Source organism: Loa loa (assembly GCF_000183805.2).
Source record: "Loa loa unplaced genomic scaffold supercont3.55, whole genome shotgun sequence".
NCBI classification, from domain to species: domain Eukaryota; kingdom Metazoa; phylum Nematoda; class Chromadorea; order Rhabditida; family Onchocercidae; genus Loa; species Loa loa.
In genome coordinates this window covers 24,218-41,670 of record NW_018108235.1, presented here as the reverse complement: position 1 = coordinate 41,670, position 17,453 = coordinate 24,218, and the positions used below count along the sequence as shown (strand labels likewise).

Genomic DNA, 17,453 nt, shown 5'->3' with positions numbered 1-17,453 from the left:
ATGGAATATCGATATCTGAATTTACTTATTTACAGATGTTCAATATCTACATTAAAAAGGCGACTAGTATGTACGGTTTAACATTTACAAGACCAATATTTGAGCACGCTATTGAAGTTCTTCCGGAAGATCAGTCCAGGTATTACATCGTTTCCTTTTTTCATTATCGTTTTTTCTTATAACTCTTTCACTCTTCAGCTAATTTCCACTTTTGAAATTAATCTGCATTTTGTTGTTGTCTTTTAAATCATCCAGTGCTTGCCTGCAAAAAGTAAACTGAAAAGCTTTTCCAAAACAAACAAATCTAATTATTTACAAACCAATAAATCGACAAAAACATAACAATTGTCTTGATCTATCTATCGCTTTGGCAATGAGGAAAGGTTCAAAATATTTTTAAACAGCTATATTGAAAAATACGATGAATGCGAAAAGTAATTGCTCTTCCAAACAATATTATCAAAATCTGTTAAAATGCTACTTGCTCTAAAACAATTTTGAAAAGATAAACAAACCTGTATTCCAGAGCAGCCTCTTCAGCATTTTTGGCCATGATCGCAAAAATGCTGTTCCTTATGATCACAATCTGAAACACTTTGAAAAAATATCGTTCTTCGTTGACAGTACACGCAGTGGGAGGGAAAACTCGTCGCAAAAAAAAAAGTGTTCGGGATAATATGTCATCCAAAACAAAAACCCGAATTTCAATTTATCACCTGCTTTGAATTTACGTATGACGTAACCAACCCAGCTACACTCAAATTGCTCCTCCCCCCCCCCCCCTCTCCTGGATTGGAAGGTCGGTACACTACAGTGAAAAACCGAACTAGTGTACTTACACTCCAGCGTAAACCAATCAGCACAAAAAGATAACCGAAGAACTCATAAATGTCTGTTCGAATTTTAGTTTTCAAATCATCAAAGATGTCTTTTGCTAGAAATGATATTCGTCGAGTCTGACTAGAGGTTAAACTATACAATCTAATTTCCTCAGAGATGCAGTACTTGACATTTGCAAAATGTTGTGATGACGAATTAGTTCCATTCAGCGGTCTGCGATTGTCTAGCATGAACAGTTCGAATCCTTCGAAGGGATCAGTTATACCAAAATACGTCACATGCAGTACATTTTCTGCACTTTATACAAACATCTCAAATACACTTTGCTGTTGCCATCGCTTATCCCCAGACATGTCCAAAACAATTTTGAAACAGCAACAAGCAATATATCAATCTTTCTGTGTCTTCGACACCCCGCGCACCAACTTATACAGCCAAACTACTTTGCTGAGACCTGATTTTTGCAGATGGTTTGGAAAGAGTGAACTAAGGAAAGACTATATACGATGCAATGGATCAGTCAGTAACATGATGGAGAGATAACACATTTTATCCATATGACACTTGAAACAGGAATAAGACGATTCATACACGCAGCAGTTCCATTTTCATAAACTTTGTCCCATTCTTCAGAGATCAAATCTCAACTCACAAACCATATTTGCTTTTATTCCACATTTTCTGAGTAGTACCCAACAGTTATCATATAATGAAAAGGATAAACTGAAAGTCATAAATGCCACCAGACTGCTCACAGAACAGCACATCAGAAGTTCGATTAAATGAATCCGTTCGATGATGCGAAGCTGCAGAAAACTATGATTTTATGTCAGCGATATAATACATTAGTAAAAAACGATCTAGCAGAACTACTCATTTCACGACCAGTTCAGCTTCTTTGTTTGCTCATATTACAAATGCACTTTTGCAAATATGTGATGAAAATAGCTGAGATTTAAGGTGCAAGTTATTTAGCCGAAAACGGCTGAAACATATGGAAGATATCATTTTAAGAACTGCTATGTGACCTATAGCAGCTTCACCTTTCATTGAAAGAGCCAGCCATGAAATGCCCAAATCAACAGTTACACTGGACGACTCAATTCACAAACACAAATCCAATAGCTGGCAAGTCATACCCAGTATCTTCGAGCACACAATAACAAATAAGTGGCATCAATTTTTAATGAGCATAAATCCAACAGCTGGCAAGTCATACTCAGTATCTTCGAGCACACTTAATAACAAATAAGTGGCATCAATTTTTAATGAGTATTGATGTACAAAAAGTCCCATATTACTGAAGTTATCAAATTTTTGAAGCTGAAGAAATTGAAGACTAAGAAGTGAATCCAGCAATAAAAAATTTACCTCATCAAATAAAAAGTTTGCTAGTAAAATGCAAAGTAATAAAATGCAAACACTGTCAGCAATCAGTGCTATCAATTCCATGTAATACTAAATGAACCACTCTCGTACGAAGAACCGAAATCACCGGCGGTAAATGAAACAGTCCTGACATGCAATTTAAGCAGTCCTAAATATTACAAAATGGATATACTTAGATGACTAAAAAGCAATGTGCACTAGAACTTCACCTTTAAAGAAATGTGTTGTATACCTAATAACAACGAAGTAGTCGTCTCTATGATTCAAACTAAAAAAAATTCAAGCCATTTCAAAATGAAATAAATATCTACACATCCCTTAGAAATTACACGGCTACGTGGAAACCAAATATGAAACCATAATCATCTGTGCGATATCGGCTGAAGTGCGATTTCTAACAACCTAGTTTTCTGGTACCTTCTTCAACACTGCTAATTTCTTGTGGCAACTTCCAATACTCTCTAACCCGTCAAATTTGTTGCATATAGTGATATTATCAGATCATATTAATGGGTATATTAACAACCTTTTAACAATGACACTTTACCTGTAATACTCGATCGAAATGGATAAGCTCTATGTTACAAAATCAATGACTTGTCAATTATACATCATGTTATAATGATAAAATTGATAGTGTTAATTGCAACCAACAAAAAGAGTAATTCAAACGAAATATCGCGCATTCGTCCACATTAAACATGCCAGATATTTGCTCCAGTTTGTATGCATCCGGTTATCGTTTCACGTAGGCCTTATGTCGTATACACCAAAGGACGTTTCACCTGGACCAGACCAAACAATCACCACCACCCCCCGTTCCTCACCGCCAATGCTACCAACCGACGTACCAGGAAACCGTTCCAATGAGCAGCACGCACCATCCGTGGCTCCAATGAATCGATGGCTTTATTCTATAAGCTGTGCACGATATGGGACGATGCTGTGGTATCGCTGTGCGGCAAAATTGTCTCATCCCTATTGAAAGAAATGCAGAGGACTGTTCGGATGAATGTATGGATGTGCAAAATAGGTGGTAGCATTATCCCTACGAGAATGCAAGGATAGGGACAATCAGTATGTACCACATCAGCGAATTCATATAACTTAATGAGCTTTGGGTCGTGACACCTTCTTGAACATAGAATGTGTCCTGACAACCAATACGATAAAGCCGCGAAACTTTCCATCAAATACCTGTTTGCATTGGTAGTCTGTTGTCGAAAACGCAGGACGCATTTACTGAGAGTTCCAGTCAAGCAGAAGTCGGCTGACGTCGCACAAACTTTATCCCCAACACAGTCGGATCGGAAAAGAGCACTCACTGAGTTCTCTCTGATCCAGTACTTCCTGATTAAATTCTTTCTGATTACTCCAAAAATGTTCTCTCTGATGCAGTACTCTTTAATTGAATCTCCTCTGATCAATCCAAAAATGACCTCGTAGAAGAAAAGGGGAAAGAATTATTCACAGTATTAGATTGGTATCGGAATCATGCATGCAATGATAGAGGGATGAAATTGCTTTACGTAATTATAAATAAGGTGCTAAGAGAAATTGCTCGTCAACCTATGAAGTTATTAGAGTGTTAGTTGGAATTGCGCGTGTTGTTGGCGACTCAAACAAAGGTCACGCCTAGCAATCTTGAATTTCGTGCTGATGATTATTTTGTACACCTAATGCATCCATAAGAACCACGCTACGGTAAAAGTAGATAGGGTTTCGAAAGATATGAAAGAACTTGTGAAATGACAGAGAATATGCGACCTCGTTATTTGCTTACCTAACCTCGTTTATTTCTCATCTACTGAGGGATCTCGATAAATAATGAATGGTAATACTCCAGTTAGCTGATGCGTGAAAGGTCAGGTAGGAGTTCGAGTTGCTAAAGATGGATAAGCGTACTATCTGGGTACTATCGGGTTTGAATAAAGAAGTGGTTGGAGTGGCATTTAGATGGACGACTGGAACATCGATGGTCAGGAGGATGTGCTCGCAGGAGGGTCGGAAACCCTCGACGAAATGATGGACTCATTGGCAAGTGGATTAGATGCATTCTCCGCAACAAACTTTCTGGAAAGAGACATTGGTCGAGGGGTCCAGGTACCTGAGAGACTTGTCTTACATGCTTGTGATATGTGACATCTCTGTTGGCTTTTTTGTTCTAGTTCATTTTTCACAGTTTTAACCTTGTCGAGATATAATGAGTGGATGTATTTGAATATGTATCCTTAAAATTCCTGATTTTTAGTTCATGGAATTTCTAACAATCTTTTTCCTCCGGAACTTCTAAGTAACACTTGAATGTTGACCTCACTTTGGACAGTTTGATTTGCTGTAATGCCGCTGCTTGATCCATGCAACAGAGATCAAATTACTCTGTCAAGTTTTCAAGAAGTTAAAAATTTCAAATTGTCCAGATAGTTCCATGCACACTGGGCGGATTATTGGAGCAACGTGAGAAAGAGCAGAAAACGATCCAGAAAAAGATACTGAAAGTAACGCCGAGGGATGGAAGGGAGTTATCGAACACTGTGTCCTTGAAGAAAGTAACCTTCGATGTAAGTTCAAGAATTGATATTTGAAGGATACCTGAGGTAGTAGAGATAGCTAAAGATTAACATTTATGTAAGAGTTCTCTCAGAGTAGTTCCGATCTTTCAGTAAACCGGAGCTTCTTTTGAATGGAAAAGCTCCTGATGCCCACGATTGGGTCATTCAGTAATTTCAGTAACTCCACTGAGTAAAATCCAGTAATTAGATTGTCGTAGTTCTCACCACGTAGTTTTCTAAGTATTATTGAGTAAGAGTGTTTTCTCGGATTATCGAGCGTTTGAGAGGGCGTCCTGCTTTGCTTTACTAAGATTTTGGCATCCCTACACTTTAATAAACTTCTTGGGTGCAAGTTTGTGAAAGCTTTCGGTTTCTAATCGTGATAATTTCCAGGTAGAGAAATTTGCCGCTGATGAATGTGGTGATGCAGAGGAACGTGGTGAGGCTAGGGCTCGATTAGCCTTGAAACTCGGAGCACTACCGTCAAAAAATAATTATTTTAATTATAAGCAACTCAAAGAGGAACTAAATGTGAAAAAAAATTTAGAAATCGAATTTGATAGGCTATCAGCTTTGAAGTCTTTAAAGAAATTATCAATGAAAAAGAAAGTAAAAAAGAAGAGGCTATCTCGAAGATAGCGTTGTATTTTTTTTTCTTTTTTCTTTGCGTTTTCTTTCAAAATTTCGTGCATATTACATGAAGACATTTATTGAGGTGGTAAAACTTTTCTAATGAGTGGGAATCATAGGTAATCAACAGATATTTTTAAATGATTGCGTTTTGCTTGGGGAAATGAATCCTAAGTAATGTTTTAGACGTTAACTATCTGATTATGTCTTCGGGAATAGATATGTCAATCACTCTTATTATGAATCAAATTTCTATTAATGAATCTTAGTTGTCGATCGTCTTGTTTCTATTATAATGTACTTTTTTGTTGGATTTAATAAAGACTTTTCGAAACTATTAGTTTATCTGAGGCAGTCGGTTCCATCGCTGATGAATATTTATTGCATGCAATTGATGCCGCATTTCGAATTCTTTTGTATGCTTGCTACGAAATAGCCTTTTTTAAAGTGCTTGAAATAGCCTTTTTTAGGAGGACATGTGGAAGGAGGGTAGTAAATCGTCAGAAAGCAAAAGTAATGGCGACAAAACAAGCGATGTAAGTTATATTTTAATGTAATTTAGTTACAGTTTTCTTGCTTAGCTTTTACTTTGTGCATTGGCGATTCTTCCGTAATACAACTTAACCTATTAACAATTGGTGGATATTTAAAGCAAGTTCATCTCATTCAAAGACGCTATATTCCTTTAATGTCTGAATTGAGATTTAGCATATAGGGAATTAATATACCGAAACACGGAAACTAATTACTGAAAGTTCTAGTGTATGTTGCTTGATTATGTCCGAGGAAGGAGGAAGGTTCGAGGCCAACCGACGAATCAACCAGCGGATAAATTTAGTGAAGTAGTATAATAATTTACTCCATGAGCTAATGTTCGGGAATGTAGTGTAGTTTGTGTGTGGTTTCTCACTCGCAATATGCATTCATAGTGTTATCAGTGATGTAGTTTAAGTTAATTTTCATTTTCCAACATTGATAGCACGATTTATGTGCTTCGTGGTTAGTACCGTAACATATAAAGATTATTTCTCTGAAGGCTTTTCGCTTATTAGACTTAAGTTATTATTCGAATTACATAAACAACAAGTTTTATACGTTAAGTTGTTGGCAGAACTTGCAATTCTTCCAGTGCCTTCTCAAAAAAAAAAAACTTACATTACTGCAAACTTTAGGAACGCAAAAGTGGCGATGTTGTTGAAAGAAGTGATGAAGATTCGCGTTCAGGATCACCTTCGGAGGCATCTAGATCTCGTTCACGGTTCTTTAATCGTGTTTAATCTTTAATCATGTTTAATCATATTTTATAAACGGTCATATAAGATGTCCGAAATAGAATAGATTTGCTTTTCCCAAATCTCAGTTTACCTTTCATTTTTATGTTAGTTTGTTTATTTTATAGTGATCGCAGGCATTCGAGTTCATGCTCTCGTAGTCGTTCGAAAAGTCGTTTAAGGTAATCGTGCACAGTTAATAATTTTTGATTATTGGAAGTAACAGTATGTATTTGACACGAGAAAAATTCATATGATTAGGAGAATCCTAATCACGTGGACTTTGAAATGATTTTATTGAAGTGGAAAAAATATGAAGTTAGGTTAGGTAGCTGATTTTTGATGTAAAAAGCAACTTCTATAATTTTTCACGTCAAATGTATTTAGGTCAAGTCGTCGTTCACGGTCTCCACGATATCGCCGCAGTAGTTATGATGATCGTAGATACACATTTTCTCGACGCGATGAACCAGAACCATCTCGATGTCTCGGCGTTTTTGGCTTGTCTCTTTATACAACCGAACGTGACCTCAAAGTATGTATCTTTTGAAAATTTGTTGTTCTTTATAAGAAGACAACGAATGGAAAATTATTTTCGTCGTAATCTGGAAAGAAACCAGCTGTATTCTCATCATCTCGAAAGGAAATGCACAAACAATGTTATATTTTTGGTCGCTGTTTAATGTAGAATGCGTTTAATGTTAATTTGCATTTCAGTTTTCAGGTGCATTGCATTTATATATTTATTAGCGATGATAATACACTTACTAGAGTTAAGACTAAAAGAGGGAAATCTAAATAAATTAAGCTGAATGAAATTTAAATAAGTGAAGTTGGAAAGAAGGAAATTTGCAATCTTTACATACCACATTATCGACTAGCTGATATGGAGAGGCGTTCGACTTTCCGAAATTTTTTTCTGTTTAGAAATAGAAAAAAAGATTTTAAAGGAATTATTCTCGCAGTATGGAGATTTGGATAATGTTCAATTGGTATTTGATCATCCAACTGGACGTTCGCGCGGTTTTGGCTTTGTTTATTTCAAAAAAATCGAAGATGCCATAGAAGCAAAAGAGCGAGTAGCCGGTACAGAAATCGACGGCCATAAAATTCGAATCGATTATTCGATAACGAAACGACCCCATACACCAACACCCGGTATTTATATGGGAGCTGTAGATTCGCGTCGACGTGGACCACCACGATCATATCGTCGGAGTCCGTCGCCATATCGCAGTTACAGACGATATCGAGATAGTCCACCAAACAGATATTACACCAGGTTTGTTGATAGATTCCAAATAATTAAGGTATGAGGAACATCAGGTATTTGTGATTTCCTGGTTAGAGATGGAGTGAATGTGGCTGATGTGGAGAAACTTATCAGTTTCCTTAACCATTTTCATGTTTTTCCTTTTTTTTTTTTTTGCAGAGGATATGATTACGACGATTATGATCGTTATTCGCCACCGTATCGCGATCGCTATAGACGTAGTCCGTCCCCTCGTTATTATGATGACCGCCATCGGAGGCGTTCTCGATCTTACGACCGTGACAGGGACTATTATTGATTATTATTTGCACAGAGTCTTCTCCAATGAAAGCAAATATTTTTTTTTTTTTTAAACTAAATTAGCAGTTGTTTTTTTCCTTTTGATTTATCTTTATTGTTTGGTTTGTGCGATCTAATTGTTTCCCCTACTGATCATCGTATTATCGAATCATCTGATTGTAAAGGATAATGTTACTTTTTCCAAAAAAAATTCTTTGTTGCAGTTCGCTGCAAGCCAGAGTGAAATGATGATAAATGAAGAAAGTGAAATGAAGAACTTTGAAGAACACAAATAATTCTGATGATGAAGAAAGAATGAAGATGAGGAAAAACAGAAGAGCCCTGGGATTATTTTTCGTTTGAAGAGAGAAAATTTTATATGAAGAGAGAAAAAAAGGTGAGCGTTATTGCTTGCTTAAATTCAAATTTCAGCTTCCACCATAGCAAAAGTTCTTTCTTTTGAAAAATGGACGTTGAAATAAACATGTTCAGGTAATCCTTGTATTCAGTGTTCCTAGGTGTTATTACGCATCACACGTGGTTCAGTTCTTGAATACGAATCGGCGTGTTTATGGATTATTTGTATCGAATGACATTAAAAAAAATGTGTTGTGTGTCTTCATAGTACATTAAACAGTATGCCAATCTTCCACCCACTGCAGCTTACTCTGAAATGTATCCGCATTCAGGAACGCTCTATTCTTAATCAAAAGGTAATCGATGCAGTATTGTCAACAAACAATTAATGAGAAAAATAGGTCGAAACAACCGCACACTAAATTCTTAAAAAGTCGAAATGGAACAAGTGTTACTTAGAGAAAATTGTGCCGAAACATATACATAATCTAAAGAAAAAGTATTGAACTCCGCGTTTGTGCCTAATCCAGTACACGAAACTGATAGTTTTGAACTAGTAGTTCAATAGTGAAATAAGCCTTTTAATGTGTCTACATGGCTCTTTGCCGTTTAGTACAACTACAAACCGCTTCCACGGTAAATTAGAAGCCGCAGGAATGAGGGTTAGGCGTGTTCAGAGGATGAAGGGATGGACATTAACGCTTTGTCTATCCAATTTAAATAGCCAGTCGTGAGCTTCTTTAAAGATAGTATAACAGATCCATAACAAGGAATGGCCAGATCTTGCTGGAACGTGTAAGCACATTAATACAGCAGAAAAATATTTATCCATGTCACATCTTCAGTTACTATTACAACAACGTTTTCATAACAAGAATGATATTATGTCCGACTGTGATTTCATATCCTACAACAGAAATCAATGTTTTCGAAGACGAGGCTTTTTCTCTACCACTTCTATTGAATCTATTTTTGGCTCAGGTGAAGTATTTGGCCTTTCCACCTTCATGAGACGAAGTCTGAAACAAGTGATCACAAATCCGATCAAAATTATACTTCAAATCTAAATACTTCACAAAAAAAAAAAATACAGGTTGACAAAATACAAGCATGAGCTACATAGCTGAAATAACCATGTAAGCCAAGAATTAATTGAACTACAAAAAAACCTTCCGACATATAAAAAACGGATTTGAGCACTCTAACCGATATTGTTCCTCACGTTGTCGTATACGGTCCCGACGTTTGATCAACTTTTCTTGTTTTTCATACTTCTCATGTCGTTTCAGATATGTTTCATCAGTACAGACCTATAAAAAACAAATACAAATGGGCAACGAGTCGATCTTAAAAACCATCAAAAATCTTGAAGTCCCACTACTTCCATTCAATGAGTAACGTAACCATCGCTTCCATTTCGATCATGCCGAATACCTATTCCTTATCTATTAGAACACTGTCGAGTCATTCTGTCTGATCTATTTGATCAGAAGTCTGCTAGTGATTTTGAGTGTTTCCTTGGTAAAATGAAACTAACACTCACTATATCTAATATAATCTGTACGATTTAATCGAAACGATCTTTACTCACAACTTATTATCCAAAGTTCTTACTCACTTGAATATTTGATATCTCAGATAAAAGACAAACTTCTGCGTTATGACGTCGAGTAGCTCTGAGTGGTTCGAGATCGGGCACCTTTCGAAATCCTGGACACTCCACATGAGGATTTTCGCCGGGTTGTGGAGGCTTTCTCACCAATTCATCGTATCCTTTTTCCTTCAAACATTTTGAGGTGAGAGAACGTCGACCGTTCATCTGGTTTATCTGGGTCTTTATTAACAAGAATGAATGACTTATACTGGACCAGAATGTCTCCGATTATTGGATCCAGCAGAATGAATATTGGTCGATCATACTTATGCTAATTTTATTCAACATTCCCATAATAACGAGAAAACAACCCTTCTTTTGCTCATACTTGCATCTCTTCACTTAGAAATGGGGTGGGAAATATGACCGACTAACTATTCATTAAGAAGATGATAGTCAACATATCCATAAACTAACAGATCAAATGTAATTTGGCCGATATAATTTGAGCTTCAATAACTTCTTTGATGACAGTTTTCACTGTGTATGAGATGACAATATTACAAAGAAGTCGAAGTACAGCTGACCTGTTGAAGAACGACTCGGTATGCACTATTATCCGCCAGTAAAGGTATACGTGTTAATGTTCTGCGAGCAATATATGCATGAGCATGGTCGAATTCACCACACTCATCATTCTACAGACGGAGTGATCAGCAAAGAGAAAACAATACTTATGCACTGTAGCTTTTACATTAGCACATAATCTTCTGGAAAGCTAAGTGCAAAACTCTGCTACGGTAAATTTTTGAAAATTTAAAAGTTTAAATTTCTAAAATAGTAAGTGAATGCATGATATGCTGCTATCCTCCTAATTTACGGCCTATTCTTAGCAAGCAGTTTTCTTTCAGTCCACTCTAAAAGAGTGCAAACAAACTGTTCACACGTCTGCAGATTTGCTACATGCATCTGCGACATATTAACATATCCTTTGGGAGATAAACTTACAATGCGTATCGCAGCAGCTCGAGTGGTGGTACGATCAGCATTGTTATGCAGTGTATTTAATGATATGGCAATCCGCAGCGGTTTCCCCATAGTTCTCACGATATGATAGCATATTCACGTTACATTTCTAATCTAGGAGGCTCTCCAGATCATTCCTAAATATCAATATGTGGAATATAGGAAAGAATATAATATAGCAAAATACGAATCATTAATGTCCTGCTGTATTTACTTTCCTCTTTTCATCTCACTGCTACTATTTAAAAGTGATGCGTAGAGCTTCATTTATTTTTCAACAACCATTGCAGTTGTCGATGAACTAGCTTAAGATGTGACGACATATTATGGGACGTCTGAAACTGAATCAGCGATTTTCGTTATGACTCTAAAAATTTCGCTAATGTTAATTGAGTAGTGAAGACCGTTCGGCTTCTATTAAAATTTGAAGTTTCCTGTCTTTGCATTCTAATCTAAAGGCGACTAGCCTATACAATAAAAAAGTAAAGAATAAAGATGAGACAGCGGCAAGATGCACAGAATTATTTCAAATTCTTTTCATCTTACATCTGAAATTCCTGAGCCATATGGGACTGATTTGCAACAAAGCCTGAGAATACTTCATTAGGCCAAGAACATGTCGGAAAAATTATGGATCACGTATGTCATCAGTTCAGTTTACAACAGAATGAAACTAACAGGAACCAGCTCACTGTCTAAATAACGAAGCCACAGCAATATATGAGACTAACCTTCATTAATATAAAGTAATAATTTACCGAGCATCGTACACGAACTTTCCGCGATTACAGACTGACAAAATTCGTCCCTGGAAGTTGCATGCGAGTGCAATTAATAGAATGGGAAATGACGAAAAGGCTGGAGTGAATGATGATAAATAAAATAAAGAGATAGATGTAACTTCGAAGTTGAACAAAATCGATCATTGTACGGAAATGAATTTATTACATCGTATGATTCGATTAAGTACAGTGCTGCTGCACAAAATTTCCTCGAACTTGGAATGAAATATTTCGAAGAGTGTCGGGCCAAAGCATTTTGCTAGCTGTAGGAATGATCCGTCTAAAAATACTTCAGAACCAATCATTTAATGCTGTTTAAAGAGGTTTAATATCACAAAACTACAATAATGAATCTTGCATACATGAACGAAGCACACATATGAAATTGAAATTTACTGAGATAACAAAGAGGCATTAAGGTTGTTATTTCCAACGATTTCAAGTGACATCAAATTTATGTTTTCAAGAATCGATAACACTGTCGAGTACGTCTACACCTGTTTGATCACTTGTCATTTTTAGATTCTTTCGTCCAATCAAATGGTTCCCATAAACGTTTAAGTTCAGCGGTATTCGCTAGCTGTTCTTTCACAGTTAGACATTCATTCATCCTCCACTGCCTCCTTTCCAGATCCATCATACCACCGATTATTTCCTGCAAACAGAAGCTTATATTTCTTGGAAGTTGTGAAATATCCTCAACAACTATGTGCTACTAAATTAAAAAAGGGAGAGAAGAGAGGAAATTTAAGGATTTATGCTGTTTATCAAATTTACATACACTTCAACTTTCTGCAAAATATATTTCTAAATCTTAGATCAATGAATAACACGTTTTCTTTAACATGAATTTTAGTTGAGTTTAGTTACGAATTTGAACACATGATTTTTTTTCGAATACAAACAGCGGACCATATTTCAAGAATTCCCAGGTCGAAAAGTTCTTAATCTTCTAGAATGTATTTAGATATGGATCTAGTCCTTTTCTTTCTCCTCACTAAATTTGTAATCCAAAAGCACACATGGGCAAAATTCTGCGGAAATTGATCTTCGTTTTCAATAACATGCGCATAACCCGATTGCAAACCAAAATCGACAGCAAAATACGAGAACCCTTTGGGAATAACTTTTCGAATGTTTCCACCTCGTTTACTGAGATCCACCAATTTTTTGTTATCAACCCATTCACCTTCACTATCGTCGATCGCTTTCTGAATTAATTTTAAAATTCAACAAAGACAGATTTTTAAAAGTGCGGCCATGTATATCTATCTTATCGACATACGCCATCTTGGAAGATTGTTCTAAATGCCTATACATATCTAATTTAACTTTTCCTTGAAAAAAGAATCGAATAGGGGAACCATACTTGAGAAAACGATCATAACAGATTACTATAAATTATGTATTTGAATTATTAGTGTAGCAGTGTAAAGCAAAAATCTTCTCCTAGCAAAGAATATCTCTACCGTCATCTGACTTTTATCATTTGCATGTTAACCATATATTAAGTAAAATAAATATCCAATGATGTCTACTATCAAAAGATTAATGAAATCTCACGAACATTTGAAATTTTGATCAGACAAAAAAAAAAACCTTAAAATAAATAGGTGCCATTTCACCAATTTTACTCGGTACTGCAATACATTCAATATACATATGCTTGCGGTGTTTTACATTTTTAGCTGTTTCTACAAACAAACAATCCATTTTTTCGTTGTGCCACATTGAAACTAAAGCCTATAAAGCAGTTTACCATTCTTTATGGATGGAAGAAAAATATAGTAATGGATGCTTCACATCCCGATATGGCTATTAATCTGTTAGCCCCCGATAGTTTGACCATATAAGACTTGATAAGCAATCCGACGATTAGGATTTTAAGGCTCTTTTTGACAACGAATAATTACGGTCCTATTTGGCATGAAATCGATCTACGACGAAACTGATTGAAAATTGGACATTCTTTGAGGTATGTTTACACTTACAGGCACTTAATGGTTTTAAAGTAATAATACCAGAGTCACTACTATAGCTATCACCATTTAATTTCCTATCTAAACTCTTTAGACTGTTATATTATTACCATTTTTCTCTGTTATTACATTCTTGTCATTCTGAAAAAGCATTTCCAATATCTAAAGTTGTCTGTGAAAATCAAAACCATCCTCAAAGATGACCATTTAAGATACACGGGGATACATTTAAAAATTCCTTGTAATTTAAATATATTGTAGTAAAAGTATGCCTAGAAGATAATTTTCCTTAAGAGAAAATAATTTTCATGACTTTTTTCGTTTTTCAAAATTTCAAACAAACTTTCCATCCGTTCCCTGCATGATTCATATGCAAAATATAAGTAGACAACTACTTTAATGAAATCTAGAGGAAAAACATTCGCTGCAAACGTCAATGTACGCTAATTACCATTGGGTTGTACCCAAATGGCTTTAGTGTCAAGCAGTAGCTTTAGTATCACTGTTACAGTGACCAATCTTCTATTCCTCTCTGATTAGCGTATTTTATCCAAGTGCAAACAACGCTAATACGAACAACTATGAAATGGAAAAATATAAAGCGAAAATAAAAAGTGGGGCATACTCTTTTAAATCTCTGTATTTCTTCATAAACATTTTCATCAAGTGTTACAGTTGACGAATAGTGAGTAATAGGAACGACCAAACAGTGTTCTTTTATCAAAGGGCGCCATGGAACAGATGACAAATAGGCCTAAACAGTGTTAACAAAAACCTATGCCATTTAAACTTTTTTATTAATTAAAAATTTTCCAAACTCAACGATTCAGGAATAAGATAACAAAAATAAATGTCAGAATCAACTGAAATCTCGAAAAGGATTTATGAAAATTGAATCACTTTTTATAAAATCTTTGTCGGTTTAGTTTTCAAATACAACTCCTATGAAGTTCAGTTTCGGAACTTTCAATTTATTTAATAGCATTACTTACTTCGTCAAATTAGTGAAATACTTTTGGTTACGGGCATTTAAGTATAGTTGTGATTACTTTTTGCTATTTTTACGTATTGTGGAATAAAGTATTAAGCAAAAAGAACATACGCTATTTCCACAAGCCACCATACAGTGTTTTCGGAAGCATACCGCCTCGACACAAAATCGACAAGAATCGAGTGTTTGTTCATAAATTTTGTTCTCTAAAATTAACTTGATCAGTTTTGAAACAATAGTAAGCGATCAGCAGTGATGGCACTGCTTAGTGCTTAAATAAAAAAAATTCTGCATAACTTTGCTAGAAGCTTTCTTGTGAATAAAACGTCTTAATAATGATTAGTAAGAAAATTCATAGTACAGAAATTCTCCATTGGAAACTCACGGCTCTAACCTGAAATTGAAAAAGTAATCTTCAGCTATCTTAAATTCCCAAATCCTACAACAACACTTCAACCTTGAACTTTAAATTATTGCTCATATCCAGAAACAAGAATGTCTCATCAAACCTCATCAAACCGCATCAATTAGCAGGAGTAAAGGTGTTTAGCTCTTCTAAAAAAGATGAAAAAATATCCAATGAATAAAACTTCAACCTCCCATCCAAAGCCTCTATACTTGGTGACTTGTCAGATGACCTTTGTGATTATTTTCACCACTTGTGAAAGTGATTCAATGATCAAAAAAACCTCACTCCCAAACTTGTTCCCAACTTAGGGAACGGAAAACATCTCGAAGAAAATTGGGTGAATAATATTACTGGAAGAGAAAGAGAAAATTCTGATTTGTCTGCAAGACCTATACGTTTTGAAGTTGGATGAAACAGTGCACTGAGATATGATAAGAGAACAAAAGTTGCAACTTTTGAACATGCAACACATGTAAATGGTGCACAGAGAAGTAATTTATAATATCCAGGGAAATCATGATAAAGTGTAATGGGATGAAATTCTTGTACTCCATCTCACTCTTTACTTTAATAGCGAACTTTATGGCTTTTGTCCTTTTATCAGTTTAATGATCCATTTCTTCTGAGAGGATTCTGTAGGATGAATGCAGTAGCGCCATCTCGTCTCATTGTACACTCGCTCCTATCACTGTAGTTATCGATTCAATAATTAGTTATCGTTAGTTATCGATTTTTTTATAGTTAGTTATCGATTCAATAATTTCAAAATTCATACAATCAAAGATTAGAAAAAGACATAATTTTTCTCAGGTGGAACAATTTTCTCGCTGCATAAAACTTCTTTTCCAACGTCTTTTCGAGACACTGAGAGCAGATGAGTGCCATATACAGCACATATATGAGCATATACGTAAACTTACCGAAAATTTTGAAGGGATGGAATTGTAGAGAAGAGAAGTAGGAATGGATGGAGAAGAAATGAGAATGTTGAAAAATGAAAAGAATGGAGAAAAATGAACATAGTTCATGATGAGAGGTAGTTGTACGAAAAAGCGACTTGAAGGAAAAGAAAAGAAAACGACGACCACGGTCACCATCATCAACTTTGTTATCTTCATCACCGTCAAAGCTGGCATCATCAGCAGCAATAGCGAAAACAACGTTTGTTAAGGAGTGGAATTTATGGTAATAGCAGTAGGTCCCATCAGTTCCTGAAGACAATCTTGACATCCAACTTCCACAAAGCAAAAAAGTATGTTGTGGCGGCATTGCACAACGACTGGTGGACATCAGATACAGTTCTATCAGAACTTGATCATATTTCTGGTTGCTAATATCCCGATATTTACTTGGGCTACCACCGAATGGTTTGGAGATTCAAGAGCATACATGAATCCTACTCGATCAGCACCATTTCATGATGTTATTTACGATATTTCTGGTTAGTCACCTATTTCCTCCGGTAATCAAGAACTATTCCGATATGGGATAATTTTATGAGAATTAACTGGAACAGTTTCATTATTTACTGGCAACAAAGCCTCACACGAACTCTTGTCCAATAAAAATGCAACACTGAAACGTTTTAAAAACATCCCAAACATGTAGTTAATTATTTGCTGTATCCAATGCTCATCCGCAATACAATATTTAATTTCCTTTAATTTACAAGAATATAGTTGATTTTGGCTACTTTCCATTCTACATATCTAAAATTCAGTAGCAAAAAACGTCTCGGTTTGCAGAATGTCCAGAAGGTTTGGAAAGTGAAGCAATACCGGAATACGCATATTTCGGGCCAATGATTGCATCTATGGGTGTCTTGAAGCATGTCGAATGCTTGGACAACTGCATCAAACATTCAAAATGTGTTGCGATCAATTTTTTTGCATCTATGGCATTCCAGGCAAGCTCCAGTAGTGAATTATTCCAGTTTATAGAAAATTAAAACTCAAAAAAACCCACGTGACTTGTCTCCATAAATTGGACAAATTTTTGTCCTAACTTCCTCTTTTCCTCACAACTGCTATGTTTACAGGAGAGTGTTGTCTCTTCTATAACCATATTTCAAATTAAAGTGT

General features: G+C 35.7%; 5 protein-coding genes across 7 annotated transcripts in view; 2 read left to right on the top strand and 3 right to left on the bottom strand.

Annotated features, from left to right (window-relative positions):
* Positions 1–198: 198 nt before the first annotated feature.
* Positions 199–1,193, bottom strand: LOAG_06481 (hypothetical protein; the record flags this gene model as incomplete). The annotated part of the gene is made up of 4 exons (XM_003142017.1): positions 199–262; positions 516–586; positions 840–1,053; positions 1,150–1,193. 4 exons carry the CDS (start codon positions 1,191–1,193, stop codon positions 199–201), a joined length of 393 nt encoding a protein of 130 aa, XP_003142065.1.
* A 1,793-nt stretch (positions 1,194–2,986) lies between these two features.
* LOAG_06480 (hypothetical protein) lies at positions 2,987–3,214 on the top strand (the record flags this gene model as incomplete). The annotated part of the gene is made up of 1 exon (XM_003142016.1): positions 2,987–3,214. One exon carries the CDS (start codon positions 2,987–2,989, stop codon positions 3,212–3,214), a length of 228 nt encoding a protein of 75 aa, XP_003142064.1.
* Positions 3,215–4,073: 859 nt separating this feature from the next.
* LOAG_06479 lies at positions 4,074–8,878 on the top strand (the record flags this gene model as incomplete). 2 transcript variants are annotated; one of them, XM_020447150.1, is made up of 10 exons in its annotated part: positions 4,186–4,332; positions 4,650–4,790; positions 5,175–5,390; positions 5,882–5,947; positions 6,173–6,253; positions 6,584–6,669; positions 6,811–6,864; positions 7,070–7,217; positions 7,633–7,964; positions 8,115–8,878. In XM_020447150.1, the coding sequence occupies 10 exons, from the start codon at positions 4,186–4,188 to the stop codon at positions 8,251–8,253; spliced, it is 1,410 nt and encodes a 469-aa protein (XP_020302589.1). In that variant the 3' UTR covers positions 8,254–8,878. The 2 variants fall into 2 exon arrangements, with proteins under 2 accessions (XP_020306471.1, XP_020302589.1); XM_020447151.1 differs by lacking the exon at positions 6,173–6,253 and having other exon boundaries at positions 4,074–4,332.
* A 523-nt stretch (positions 8,879–9,401) lies between these two features.
* Positions 9,402–11,965, bottom strand: LOAG_06478. Of its 2 annotated transcripts, none has more exons than XM_020447149.1 (5): positions 11,194–11,965; positions 10,773–10,883; positions 10,243–10,425; positions 9,798–9,901; positions 9,402–9,610 (listed from the first exon to the last, which is right to left on the bottom strand). In XM_020447149.1, the coding sequence occupies exons 1-5, from the start codon at positions 11,281–11,283 to the stop codon at positions 9,511–9,513; spliced, it is 588 nt and encodes a 195-aa protein (XP_020302588.1). In that variant the 5' UTR covers positions 11,284–11,965; the 3' UTR covers positions 9,402–9,510. The 2 variants fall into 2 exon arrangements, with proteins under 2 accessions (XP_020302588.1, XP_003142062.1); XM_003142014.2 differs by having other exon boundaries at positions 10,243–10,371.
* A 174-nt stretch (positions 11,966–12,139) lies between these two features.
* Positions 12,140–17,453, bottom strand: part of LOAG_17262 (hypothetical protein) — a 9,318-nt gene continuing 4,004 nt past the window's right edge. The window contains exons 6-10 of the mRNA XM_020449922.1: positions 15,075–15,169; positions 14,598–14,726; positions 13,593–13,736; positions 13,016–13,204; positions 12,140–12,648 (exon numbers count right to left, since the gene is read on the bottom strand). Coding sequence (XP_020306470.1) covers positions 12,499–12,648; positions 13,016–13,204; positions 13,593–13,736; positions 14,598–14,726; positions 15,075–15,169 — 707 coding nt within the window. The 3' untranslated portion in view covers positions 12,140–12,498. The remainder of the gene's footprint in view (positions 12,649–13,015; positions 13,205–13,592; positions 13,737–14,597; positions 14,727–15,074; positions 15,170–17,453) is intronic.

Excerpts from the sequence above, each read along its gene's own strand:
- LOAG_06478 (XM_020447149.1), bottom strand. The coding sequence starts at position 11,283 with ATGGGGAAACCGCTGCGGATTGCCATATCATTAAATACACTGCATAAC. Across the intron at positions 10,884-11,193 it reads GAGCTGCTGCGATACGCATT|AATGATGAGTGTGGTGAATT; the intron begins GTAAGTTTATCT and ends CTCCGTCTGTAG. Across the intron at positions 10,426-10,772 it reads ACCGAGTCGTTCTTCAACAG|ACCCAGATAAACCAGATGAA; the intron begins GTCAGCTGTACT and ends TTGTTAATAAAG.